The sequence below is a fragment of the Paroedura picta genome, chromosome 2 (genome assembly GCF_049243985.1).
Source record: "Paroedura picta isolate Pp20150507F chromosome 2, Ppicta_v3.0, whole genome shotgun sequence".
NCBI classification, from domain to species: Eukaryota; Metazoa; Chordata; class Lepidosauria; order Squamata; family Gekkonidae; genus Paroedura; species Paroedura picta.
The window spans coordinates 80,884,805-80,898,621 of NC_135370.1; the positions used below are offsets into that span (position 1 = coordinate 80,884,805).

The 13,817-nt window shown below is 46.3% G+C and overlaps 1 protein-coding gene across 1 annotated transcript in view; it reads right to left on the bottom strand.

Annotated features, from left to right (window-relative positions):
* Positions 1-7,166: 7,166 nt before the first annotated feature.
* The window catches only part of LOC143829787 (acyl-CoA (8-3)-desaturase-like), a 38,150-nt gene continuing 31,499 nt past the window's right edge, over positions 7,167-13,817 (bottom strand). Inside the window, exons 11-12 of the mRNA XM_077321189.1 lie at positions 13,063-13,188; positions 7,167-7,725 (exon numbers count right to left, since the gene is read on the bottom strand). Of these exons, the coding sequence (XP_077177304.1) occupies positions 7,674-7,725; positions 13,063-13,188 (178 nt within the window). The 3' untranslated portion in view covers positions 7,167-7,673. The remainder of the gene's footprint in view (positions 7,726-13,062; positions 13,189-13,817) is intronic.

The window sequence follows — 13,817 nt, forward strand, 5'->3', positions numbered from 1 at the left end:
TCCCCCCCTGCAGCATGGCTAGGCTTGAGCGATTCGGCTGCTGAAGCAGCCGATTACTCCCGGTGCAGCGAACGCCACTCCATGGGGGGGAGGCGCGCCTGCTGGCGTGCTGGCACTGGCTTTGGTGCCTCTCTCCCCCTGCCACAGCCCGGTACAGAGGGCTCCATGGCCTGGGGGCTGGGGAATACTGTCCTAAAGGACAACCAAAATATAGTGAAGCAATTGGAAACTGCAATATTTGAGTGGAGTTGCTAGACCAGACATTAGTGCAGCAGGTGGGAGAACTGCAAAACCCAGACTGTGACTGGAAGATGGGGAAAAGGCAGGCAATTGTGGATTTTAAACTGATGATTTTACCTTGATTGGATACATGGATGCCAGTGATGGGAATGATCCAACTGACAGAAGATCAGCCGGTGGATTCATGTACTTCTATTACCTTTTTAAATGAACAGAACAGCCTTCTTAAATGAACAGTGCAAACAAATAGAAGAAAACAATAGAATCGGGAGGACCAGAGATCTTTTCAAGAAAATTGGAGATATGAAGAGAACGTTTCATGCAAAGATGGGTATGATAAGGGACCAAAATGGTAGGGACCTCACAGAAGCAGAAGAGATTAAACAAAGGTGGCAAAATTATACAGAAGAACTATACAAGAGCGAGCTTAACATCCCTGATGACCACAATGGGGTAGTTACTGACCTGGAGCCAGACATCCTGGAATGTGAAGTCAAATGGGCCTTAGGAAGTCTGAGCAACAATAAAGCTAGTGGTGGTGACAGCATTCCAGTTGAACTATTCAAAATCTTAAAGGACGATGCAGTAAAAGTGCTACACTCAATATGCCAGCAAATTTGGAAAACTCAACAATGGCCACAGGATTGGAAAAGGTCAGTTTACATTCCAATCCCAAAGAAGGGCAATGCCAAAGAATGTTCAAACTATCGCACCATTGCACTAATTTCTCATGCTAGCAAAGTTATGCTCAAAATCCTACAAGCTAGGCTCCAGCAATATGTGGACCGAGAACTTCCAGAAGTACAGGCAGGATTTTGAAGAGGCAGAGGAACTAGAGATCAAATTGCCAACATACGCTGGATCATGGAGAAAGCTAGGGAGTACCAGAAGAACGTCTACTTCTGCTTCATTGACTATGCAAAAGCCTTTGATTGTGTGGAACACAACAAATTGTGGCAAGTTCTTAAAGAGATGGGAATACCAGAGCATCTTATTTGTCTCTTGAGAAATTTATATGCAGGTCAAGAAACAACAGTGAGAACTGAACATGGAATCACTGACTGGTTCAAAATTGAGAAAGGAGTTCGGCAAGGCTGTATACTGTCGCCTTGCCTATTTAACTTGTATGCAGAGCACATCATGAGAAATGCGGGATTAGAGGAGTCACAAATTGGGATCAAGATTGCAGGGAGAAATATCAACAACCTCAGATATGCAGATGATACCACTCTAATGGCAGAAAGTGAAGAGGAACTAAAGAGCCTGTTGATGCGGGTGAAGGAGGAGAGTGCAAAAGTTGGCTTGAAACTCAACATCAAGAAAACAAAGATCATGGCATCCGGCCCTCTCAATTCCTGGCAAATAGAAGGAGAAGGGGAAGAAATGGAGATAGTGACAGATTTTATTTTCCTGGGCTCCAAGATCACTGCAGATGGGGACTGCAGCAAAGAAATTAAAAGACGCTTGCTCCTGGGGAGGAAAGCTATGGCAAATCTAGACAGCATCCTAAAAAGCAGAGACATCACCCTGCCAACAAAAGTGCGTTTAGTCAAGGCTATGGTCTTCCCAGTTGCAATGTATGGCTGCGAAAGTTGGACCATAAGGAAGGCCGAGCGTCAAAGAATTGAGGCTTTTGAACTCTGGTGCTGGAGAAGACTCTTGCGAGTCCCTTGGACTGCAAGGCGTACAAATCGGTCAGTCCTAGAGGAGATCAGCCCTGACTGCTCTTTAGAAGGCCAGATCCTGAAGATGAAACTCAAATACTTTGGCCACCTCATGAGAAGGAAGGACTCCCTGGAGAAGAGCCTAATGCTGGGAGCGATCGAGGGCAAAAGAAGAAGGGGACGACAGAGAATGAGGTGGCTGGATGGAGTCACTGAAGCAGTCGGTGCAAACTTAAATGGACTCCAGGGAATGGTAGAGGACAGGAAGGCCTGGAGGATCATTGTCCATGGGGTCGCGATGGGTCGGACACGACTTCGCACATAACAACAACAAATTACCTTTTCTGCATGGCAGCAGCCACACTGGGCCACTGCCAGTTTCTTATGATGGGGCAATTAGCCCCACCGCTTCCCGGGTCCTCACGGGGGAAGATTTCCCCCACTGGTCTGGGTCTGCCCAGGATTTCTGCCTCCACATGGAGGCAGCCAAGGGAGGAAGGTGGGGGTGTAGGTCGGTTTTTAATTTTAGCAAATGTGTGGAGTCAATGTGTGCAAAGTGCCGTGGAGCCAAGTGTCCCCTCCAGGATGCTGTAGGAGGGAGAGGACAGGCTCAGCTTTTCCCTGTCCACATGGGCCTGCTACGGGATAGACCTCCGTTGGCCCTTGCAGCAGACATGGGAACATGGAAATATCCACATTCCCTTGCCACAGGGCAACTAAGGGCCCAGAGCACGTGAGGGATGGGGCTAGGCCAGCATTGATGTTGTGTGGAAGCAGGGATTAGCCCCACTGCCATATGAGTGTAGGCCATACGGAAAAGGTCTAAGGGGGAATCCTCATCAGCTGGAGGAGTGAGAAGCAAACCACAGTGGCAACCTCTACCTCAGTGGCTGAATATGTCTTAGTGGCCTGTGCCTTCCCCAAGCTGGAGCGGATAATGTTCCTGCTAGAAGATTTTGGAATAATCTGTAATACTCTATGAGGAATAATCTGTAATACTCTATGGAGATTTATTGTAAAGTTATGGGATTTTAATGGGGGTTTCATTGGGGCTTTATTGTATTTGGACTGTTGTGTAACCCGCCACGAGTCAATTTCCGAGAGTGGCGGGTAATAAATTACATAATAATAATAAATAATAATAACAACTGCAACTGTATCATCTGGTCTGAAACTGATGATATCAAGGCATCGGCCATAGCCACAGTTGTGAAATATCACTCTGTAAGACAGAAGCATGAAGGACAGATTAAACTGACAAAGTGTGAAATTAATGAGATGGTGGCTAATAACTTGACAAAGCCACTACCTAAGGACAAGTTTCAATATCTCAGAAGCAAGATGTGCTTAATAGATATGAAGAACAAACCATAGTATTAAGCTTATAGTTGCACAGGAAATGTTCGTATATCTGTGTTTGTTGCTAATATGTCTTTTCAAAGTTTCTGATTTTTAGGTGCTGTCCTGAGTCCAAATGTCTTGCTGCTTGAGAAGGGGATTATTGGAATTGCAATCAGCAAGTAATTTAGTGAAGTCAGCCTTAAAGAGCTGTTGTTAAGCTGTTAAATTGTTAAGCTGTTAAACTGTGCTACATGCTCACTAGTGGCATCAAATGGCATCATTGACCTTACAGTGGAAAAATCCCAAGCACATGCTCTGGGGATTCTTTTGTTTAATGTGGGCTCCACCTTGCCTCCTCCTTCTTCAGAAAGAGAAACGCAGTGAAGCAAGGAACAGCCACCATTAGGTTCAGCTCTCTCCATCTGCTGATGTGTGGCATGAAGTCATGCCTGTAGCCTAGTCATAGAGACTTGCAAAATGCTGCTTTTGTAACTACTCTGTCAGTTTTTTGTACTCTGCTTCAGTAAGGAGACTGAAGCAGATGAATATGATATATTTGTAAATAATCTTTCCAGTTGGGTGGATAGGGAATTGGTTAGAGAACCACACTCAAAGAGTTATTGTCAGTGGTGTTTCATCAGACTGGAGGGAGGTGAGTACCAAGGTACCTCAGGGCTCGGTGCTCGGTCCGGTACTTTTTAACATATTTATTAATGATATAGATGTTTGCAGATGACACCACATTTGGAGGACTGGCAAATACTCCAGAAGATAGAATTCAACGAGATCTGAACACAATGGAAAAATGGGCAAATGAGAACAAGATGCAATTTAATAAAGATAAGTGTAAAGTTCTACATCTGAGTCAGAAAAGGAAAAGCATACCTACTGGATGGGGGTTACGCTTCTATGTAACACTGTGTGTGAACGAGACCTTGGGGTACTTGTGGATTGTAAGCTTAACATGAGCAGGCAGTGTGATGCAGCGGTAAAAAAGGCAAATGCCATTTTGGGCTGTATCAACAGGGGCATCACATCAAAATCACAAGATGTCATGGTCCCATTGTATATGGCACTGGTCAAACCACACCTGGAGTACTGTGTTTTGGGCTGATCCTGCATTGAGCAGGGGTTTGACCTAGATGGCCTAGATGGCCTCTTCCAACTCTTTGATTCTGTGATTCTGTGGTGTTTCCAAGGCTGGAAAATTCTACTCTCCCTGTTGACTTGGAGTTTTGTAAACAGTTTAGTTGCATGGAGACAGTCTGTTTAGAAATGGAATCATCCATGAACCATCAGAAACCACCACAAACAGTACCAAAGCTTGTGAAATATTCATGCCAGTTGCCTTTCCATGAACATCACTTCACAACCAGCCACAATTTTGACAAATTTTAGTTCATGAGTTGGTTTGTGCCCATCTCTAGTTTTAATGATTATGGTTCAATTGGCAAAAGTTTAGGGTGGGCTGTCAGAATCACTATGCTTCTTTGCAACTGGACCACACCAGACTCAAGCAAAATGTGGCCTTGGGCAAGTAGGTGGTAAGTGTATGTGCCTACTGAGCTGAGCTGGCCAGCTGCTACTCAAGCTTTGGAGGGAAGGACCTAAATGGTCTGGGATCATCATATCTACAAGACCCTTATATACTCAGCGTCCCTAGCTCTAAAGAGGTGAAATTGGCCTTGACCAGGGCCAGGGCTTTGGTAGTCCTGGCCCTGGCCAGGTGGAGTGCTCTGCATAAAGAGATCAGGGCCCTGTGGGACCATAATCAGTACCACAGGGTCTGCAAGACAGAGCTATTCCACCAGGCCTGTGGTACAAAATGACCATCAAGAGGTGCTGGTCAGAAAACTGAAGGAAGATCTGTTCCACCCCCACCCCCACCCCACTTGTCAGTTATGAGGGAAATTAGATAATATTTTATAGTATTACCTGATAGTTTTAAAGATGTTGTTAGCTACCTTGAGCTTTATTGGAAGGGCAGGCTAGAAGAATAAAGATTTATTTATTTTATTTATATACAGTGGCTGCTGAAAGGGCAGAAGTCATCATTAGAGATGCCTCCCAACAATCCCTTTCATTGTCTGCCAGTGCCTTGGGAACCTGCATGAGGTAGTAAAGGTGAAGGAATTGGCACTGGTGTTTTGTCAGGATGTTTGTGTCACTTTCAGTTAGTTGAAAGGGACATGGTGGTTCAGCTCCTGGCATTCTTGGAAGAAACTTTGGCTCTCGATTCACATCAGTCTGGCTTTTGTCCTCGCCACGGGGTGGGGACGGTGTTGGTCACTCTGACGGATGATCTCCGGTGCCAGCTAGACTGGGGTGGGTTGGTCATTCTTGTAATGTTAGATCTGTCAGCTGTCTTTGACACCCATGAATTATGCGCCCACCGCCTCGCCAGAATGGGGAAATGGGGTACAGCCTTAGGCGGGTTATGCTCTTTTCTTCAGAATGGGGCCCAGAGGGTGTTAATGGGGGATGAGCAGTCGGGTTCCTGTTGGCTCCCATGTGGAGTTAGAATCATAGAAATACTGCCTTCTATGACTATGACATCTTGTGATTTTGATGTGATGCCCTTGTTGATACAGTCCAAAATGGCATTCGCCATATTTTCTCATTTAGTTCTCAGAAAGGCTGTTTTAACATCAAGTTGTTGCAAGCCTTTCGTTGCTGGGAGAAGGAAGCGACCCATGCCCCCAGGCTGGAACGTGGCGGGGCCTTCTTCCAGGCCAAGGAGCGGGCTCGCCACATTAGCGATGCGGCAAGGGTGCTCCTGGGGCCGGGAGAAGCCGGGGAGCCAGCGGGCAAGGACGGAGCATTGCGGGGCCTTCTCCCAGCCCCAGCACAAAACCCATCATATTATTTTCATTTTTGCATTGCAAATGCTGCCCACAATTCCAGCAGTGTTTTTTCAGCAAAGCTTCTGAAACTAGTTTTACAGTGACTTTTCTTGTGTGATGGCACTCAGGACGGTCTTTTTTGATGCATAAATGTTAGCGTGTTTTTGGTCTCCTCCCCTTTTCTACTCGCAGTCTCACGTCCACCAATAGGAGCTTGAGGTGCTTGCTGCTGATTTCTGCCTCCTCATTGTCTGCAATCACATGAATATCCAATTTGATTCAGACTCCTATTTCCTGTAATAGCCTGAGGACTGCCTGGGTGCTTTGCATGGCTTTTTCTTAGGAAGGAAAGGACTTTGCCTTCACTCCGAGTGGCTCTCTAGCATCTGGGTAGTTTAGAGCAATTTCCCCCAGGATCTCTGTCTTAAAGATACTGGCTGCAACTCCAGGTGAAGCTCCAATTGAAATGCTAATTGAAGACAAAACTGGTTGGAATGTGAATGGTGTTGGCTAGCAATGGAATTCCCTCCTTGAATGTTCCTGAGACTACAAAACTAACTTCTGTGTGGAACTCTATCGCACAAGTAATTACTTGCAACAGTAGTCTACCTCTCATCAGTGACTATGTGGGGGGCTGTTGTTTGATAATTTATCAGGCTGGCAAAGTGGAGGGGTCCCCATGGAAATTTCTCATTTGGTCTCTATGTCCATGAACTACAATGTGCATGAGGTCCTGCCAGCAGCACATACCAGAGTGGCAGTCAGGTGACAATGCAGCACAACAGAGAAAATCCCCCTCCCAGCATCGGAACATTTTCAAATTCATAATTGTGGCAACGCAGTATCAGAACACATGCATTAATGAGAATGTTTTAAAAAACAATTTAAAAGGGTTGTCAAACTGACTGCCATGAAAAGTGATACATTAATAATGGGCCCTAGTCAAGGAGCTTTAATCAGAGGAGAGGAGTATGGCTCGTATGGGTATGCTTTTTTTCATTGGATGAAATCTGCAGGACTCCATATTAGAACTAGATGCACAACAATTCCATTCCAAAACTTTATTTGTATCTTAAATTTTTATCCCACCCTTCCTTCAAGGAGATCAGGATTTCATATATAGCCCCCTCCCTTCCTCCACTTACTCACAACAGTCCTGTGATGTAGGTTAGATTGTGACAAACTACTTGACCCAAAGTCTTCTAGTCAGTTTCTTGACAAGTCTAGTCAGTTTCTTGACAAGTGGAAATCGGGGGTCCCGAACCTTCATTTATACTCTGATTACTTAATAATTTACAGACAACTGAAGACCCCAAGTCATTCCACTTGGAAAAGAACTCATAGAAACTTCCCTAAGGCAAAACCAAATAGCTTCTTATTCCAAATCAATGTCCATTCTCAGCCTGATTCATTCATAAGATAGGCAATAAGGTCCAATGGTTAGGTCAAGTCTCAGCTGTTGAACAGAAAGCTCTTCATTCATGATGTGATGACTTCAAAGCCAGGACTGCCTTTCCTCCCAATTGCTGGAACTCTGTAGTAGCAGCAGTATGAAGATTGTCTTTTCTGAAGATCTGTCTTTTTCTTATGCATGTAAATAGGCTTCAAGCCAGGTGTCTCCTGATTCCTTTAGAGAGCTGTTAAAAGAAAAGGTAGTTCATTAATTATGGCACAGATTTCTGAAAATATAAGTGGGAAAACTATCATACACAGCAGGCAGGATCGCAGCAACATACTCTGACCTAAATGTATTCATTAGAATATGCTACAATATACGGCATGTCTCAGGAGCTCCAGAGCACACACAAAATGAAATTATTCTCAAAAACACTGAATACTTCATCTTAGTAAGTAAGTGTCAGGAGATGGTCTTGACCAAGACATCATGGGGGATTAGGGGAGGTGTCCCTGTACTTTCAGCTAAACAAATTGAGCAGCTATGTGTCTCACCTTGAAGAAACAGCAGCTTAGATTCTGGAACAAAATGTGGAGAAGCAGAGAGACACCACTGAGTTTTGACTGGAGCACCTTGGGGGGGGGGGCACATCCTCTCTTACTCTGGGATGTGATATGGAATGGAAAATCTCTGTTGCTTTTGCTCTGGCCCTGCAGATGTGCTCTACCTGTCTGTTTTTAAGTAGGGTAAATACTGCAAAAATACTGTCTTCCATTCTCTTTCTTCCAAAGGGAACCAAAATACAAATAATGTCAGCATTAGTACACTTGGCCTCAACCAGGGTAACAGTTTTTAAAAATCCTCTCCCCTCTCTACTGTTGCTTAGAGGTCATGAACCCTAGCCTTGACCAGGGCTTTAGCAGCTCTATTCAGTGGCCATGTTCACAAGTTATGGTGAACACACATAATATCCATATGTACTCTGTGTTCTGATTCATAATGCATTGGCTGTTTCCTATATACAAGTGTATATATTTCTAAGGCTTCCTAGAAATTAAACCATTAGCTCCCCAAGAAGAGCCAGCAAAACCTCAGACATGGATGGCCCACAAACATCGGGCTTAATCATAGTCGCAACATCAGCAGGGGACCCAAGGGGGTCAGGGATCCCAATAATAAGGGGAAGAGGCAGAGACAGCGGTGGGAAGAGATTGGACAAAAGAAGGGGCTTGAGATACAATTTAGCTCGGGCCCCTTATAACCTCTGCCCCATCTCTCGGGCCACTAGGGTGGAGGCAAGGGTGAACAACCCACCTCCGACACAGATGCTGTACAATGCCAGGTTGATCAACAAGAAAGCCTCCACTCTGCAAGCCTATTTTGCAGAGCAGGGGGAAGACCTGGCATGCCTGATGGAAACCTGGACCAGGGATGGCGAAACAGTCACCCTCAAAGAACTGGCCCCTGCCAGGTTTTCCATCCACCATCAGTCGCGGACTGTGGGGCGGGGAGGAGGAGTGGCAATCCTAATCTGTGATAAGATCCCCTTCAGGGCTCTCCCTGCACCAAAAATCCAAGGAATTGAATGTGTTGGCCTTGGGTGGGGCACAACTGAGAGCGTGGCCATCTGGCTGGTGTATCATGCGCCCAATGCACCCCCAGATGTCCTGCCAGCCCTGCTGGAGGTGGTGGCCTCCTGGATGTTACAGTTCCCTAGACTGCTAATTCTGGGGGACTTTAATGTCCATGTGGAACTGCCGTCCTCTGGCAATGGGCTGGACCTGTTATCAGCCATAGCGATGCTAGGGCTCTCGCAGTTTGTTGTTGGCTCTACCCACCAGGCAGGCCACACCCTGGACCTCATTTTCAGTGCAGGGGTGGACCACTATACCCTGAAGACCCAGCTTAGGTTGCCACCTCCCCCTCAGTTGGGCACTAAACACATGTCAGCTCGCCCTCTGAGACTTAAGGATCCAATTGGATTCCTGAATGCTCTGTGGGACCCAATGCCTCCCAGCACATCTCTAGATGGACTGGTCAGCGACTGGCATGACAGGATGCAGGCCGCCATCGATGAGATAGCTCCCAGACATCCTCTCTGCTCCCGTCTCAAGTAGGCCCCCTGGTATATTGAGGAGCTACACTGGAAGAAGTGGAAACTGAGATGATTAGAGTGAGTTTGGAAGAAGACTCATGACGAAGAATCAAGAGCATCTTATAGAATGCCTATGAGATGGCGGTGAAGTCAGTGAAATGCAACTTTTACTCGAGATGCGTCGAATCTTCACACTCATGCCCAGCACAATTATTCATGGTAGTTCGATCCCTCACTGCTCTTGATGAGGAGCAGCAAAACAATAGCCAATTGGATATTAGCTGTGAGGCATTTGCGAGTCACTTCGCAGACAAAATCTCGACTCTCCGCCATGACCGTCCTCCAGCCTTAGATACAGAAAGTGAACTAGAGGCCCCTTGGCCATCTTTGGAGAGAACACTGAGTTACTCCAGATGACTCTCAAAAATTGAAGTGGACAGGATGCTAACAGCAATGAGGTCAACCAGTTGCTCATTAGACTCATGCCCATTGTGGCTCCTAAAAACAACTGACATAAGAATTGGGGCCCCCCTCCGGGAAATAATCAACCTCTCTCTTACAATGGGAGAATTCCAGGAAGGACTGAAAGAAGCAGTGGTATGCCTGTTGTTCAAAAAACCATCCTTTGACCCGCAGAAGCCTGACAACTACTGCCCCGTCTCGCACTTAGTGTTCCTGGGGAAGTTAGTTGAAAGGGCTGCAGCAGACCAAATATCAGCATTCCTGGAGGAAACTTAAGCCCTTGACCCATTTCAGTCAGGTTTCCAGCCTGGCCACGGGGTGGAAATGGTGCTAGTCGCCCTGATGGATGACCTCCATCACCAGCTAGACAGAGGCGGGTCAGCGTTGCTTATACTATTAGACCTTTCAGCAGCATTTGACACTGTAGATCATGAGCTCCTAGCTCACCGCCTTCCTGATGCTGGGATATGGGGGACAGCTCTCAGATGGCTGATCTCCTTCCTCCGGGGTTGTGGGTTGAAAGGAGAGAGAGTATCCAACCGTCATCAGCTCACATGCGGAGTCCCACAGGGAGCAGTCCTCTCTCCTATTTTATTTAACTTCTTCATGCGCCCTCTTGCTCAGCTGGTATGAAGGTTTGGGCTGGATTGCCACCGATATGCAGATGACACCCAGCTCTTCCTCCGATGACCGCCCCGATTCCCCCCTAGAAATCTTAGCCAGATGCCTGGAAGAAGTGATGAAATGGCTCAAGCAGAGTCGTCTGAAGCTCAACCCTTCAAAGACAGAGGTCCTGTGGCTGGGTAAGAAGGGACCAAATGAGGAAGCACGCCTACCCTACCAGGATGGAGTGCGTCTAACAGTAGCCCACTCTGCCAGAAACATGGGGGTGATCCTCGATGCCTCCCTTTCCATGGAGGCACAGGTCACAAGAGCAGCAGTGCAGGCCTTCTACCACCTACGCCAAGCCAAGCTACTAGTGCCCTACTTGGCACCAGAACAGTGATCCATGTGATGGTCACCTCTAGACTGGACTTCTGCAACTCACTCTACGCAGGCCTTATCCTTGATCCAGAAAATGCAATTGGTCCAGAACGCAGCAGCCAGGATTCTCACCAATACACCGTGGAGATCTAACATCCGGCCTGTACTTCAACAACTCAACTGGCTTCCAATTGAATTCCGGATCAGGCTTAAGGTTTTGGTTCTTACCTTCAAGGCCATACGCAGTCTGGGCCCAGTGTACCTAAGAGACCGTCTCTCTGCCTATACCCCCAAAAGAGCATTACGCTCTGCCAATGCCAACTGGCTAGTGATCCCTGGCCCCAAAGAAGTACGTCGGTCTTCAACGAGGGCCAGAACGTTTTCTGTCCTGGTCCCCACCTGATGGAATAAGCTCCCTGAAGAGATCAGGGCCCTGTCTGAACTTCCAAAATTCCATGGGGCCTGCAAAAGGGAGCTCCTCCACCAGGCATTTGCCTGAGACTGTCAACAGGTCCCCCCTCAGACATCCCTCCATGGCCTGAACCAGTCTGTCCTCTCAGGAACCTTGGCTGGGTTCAATTCCTGTTGTATGATCACTGAAATTGCATTATTGGGTGGTTGTTGTTGTATTTGTTTATATTATGTACTAATTTATTCCATGTATCCCCCATGTTGTATGTAAACTGCCCTGAGCCATATGGAAGGGTGGTATAGAAATTAAATAAATAAATAAATAAAATACACAGAAGATGCTTGTTAAAACGCTGCAGCGTCATAGCACAATAACCTTGTTTTTTAAAAATAAAGCATTTTGGTCTTGGAGTGGGTGCTCAAATGTCACAAAATGGCACTAAAGATGATTGGGAATTTTTGCCACATGACTATGATCGAGAAGTTTTTTAAAAGGTGGGAAGTTTCACTTTATGTCCCTCAGGTAATTGCATGTGGACACAAATCTGGGGGCAAACGGGGGGTGGGGAGTGGGGCAAGGACACCCCTATGTGGGCACAGGAAAAGATTGGGAGAGCCACCCCAATGCAAAAAAACAGGGGACTGCACAGCATAATAGCTGGGTGAGTCCTCTATGCGGAAAAGGTCTGAGACAGAGCTTTAGACTGGCAGGATAGCATTTGGCTAAATAAGACACAACACAGTTTTTTGGGTAGTAATATGGCCACAGCTTTATTGCTTTCCCCTCCCTAAGCCAGAGGGTTGGCCCAGCACAGGAAATGAGCCAAACCCCCACTGCAGCCATTTGGCTGCTACGTACGTGGGCTCCAGAGGCCCCCTGGGATCTGACTCTTCCTAGCCAGGAAGGCAGATCCCTTGCCTACAGAGTTCTCACCATGAGGAATCAGTGGTACATGAGAGCCGATGGGTTCCCACCTAATTTGGCCTCATTCGCTGCCTGGTTCTGAGCCCCTGATCTGCCCAGCCAGGTCAACTACGCTCACTTTCGTGCCGGTCTCTTAATGAGACTCCTCATCCTCAGGGATCCAGTGCGCAAGCTGGGTCCCCAACAAAGGCTCATTTCTGTGCTACTAAACCACAGCTGTGACAAGGAACTTCAAAAACATGATACAAATGCAACCAACTTCAAACCCAAAGACAAACGGCAGGAGGGAGGGGAACTGTTCAGGCAGCAAATGTGGCAGAGAGGCTAAGCACTTCCATGTGGTACTTTAAATAGGCAACCACGCCTCACCCCTTATGGTGCCGCCTAGTGGCCATCACGTCTTCTGAGAGCCAGGCCATCCACAGTGTCAACTGGCAGCCATTTCTAAATTGCGGTCACTCTTAATAAGGGCAGGGCAAGTGAAATTTGAGAGATGCAGAAAAATTATATCATGACAAAAATAATGATATGTGATTATTACTCTTGTTATTTCTGTATTTACCTGAGGGGTGCAATTTTATATTCTTGCCTCAGGCACAAAATTAACTAGTTTTGGCTCTGCCCTGAGTGCACAATTCATTTTTAAAAAGGTTGGGACTGCCGGTTCTATTTATGTATAGTTGAAGTCAATGACTACTTACTGTAAAATGTCTGCAAAGGCAGTGAGCAATGACTTGCATTGGTAGTTCACACCATGCTTGGCACAGAGGGATTTCACCAGGGGGGCCACTTTCCAGTAGTTGTGACGAGGCATCATGGGAAAGAGACTGTGGGAACAAAAGAGGAAGATGCAGTTATTTGATTTATTAGTTGGTTGACTTAAAATACTCTTAACCCACTTTTGTCCTCATAGCTTGCAGAAAGAAAATTAGAACAATTCAGATTACAAAATACTAAAATAGTAAAGGTAACAATAGGATGATATAGTGCTTCCACCAAACTGGCCTCCCAGTCAGAGCATATTTGAAATATTGTATTTTTAAAAACGTGCAACATCATCATGGGTGACAACTGAATCACTGTCAGTCGGAGACCTAGGTCGATTCTGCACTTTGCTTTTTATCCTCTCCCAGCCCGAATAAACCCCTCCCCTCCGCACTGTATTCAATTTCTACTTTGATTTAAATTTTCCCTCTGCAACATGCATGATAGATCCACAGTGACCCTACCATTCTCCCACAATATCCAGGAGCGGATATAAGTCACTGTATTTTGAAAGTCCCCAGTATAAGTAGATCTCCCTCCAACGCTGACCTAGTGAAATACTCTGTCCCTGATTGGCTGGGCACCAATTCAAACACTTTCTGGTTCCCGGTTGCAAGGCTTCCCCCCAAGACTTTTTTTTGCCCTGTTTTAAAGTGACTGTGCTCCAGAAGCTCACACTTCTCTCAGCATA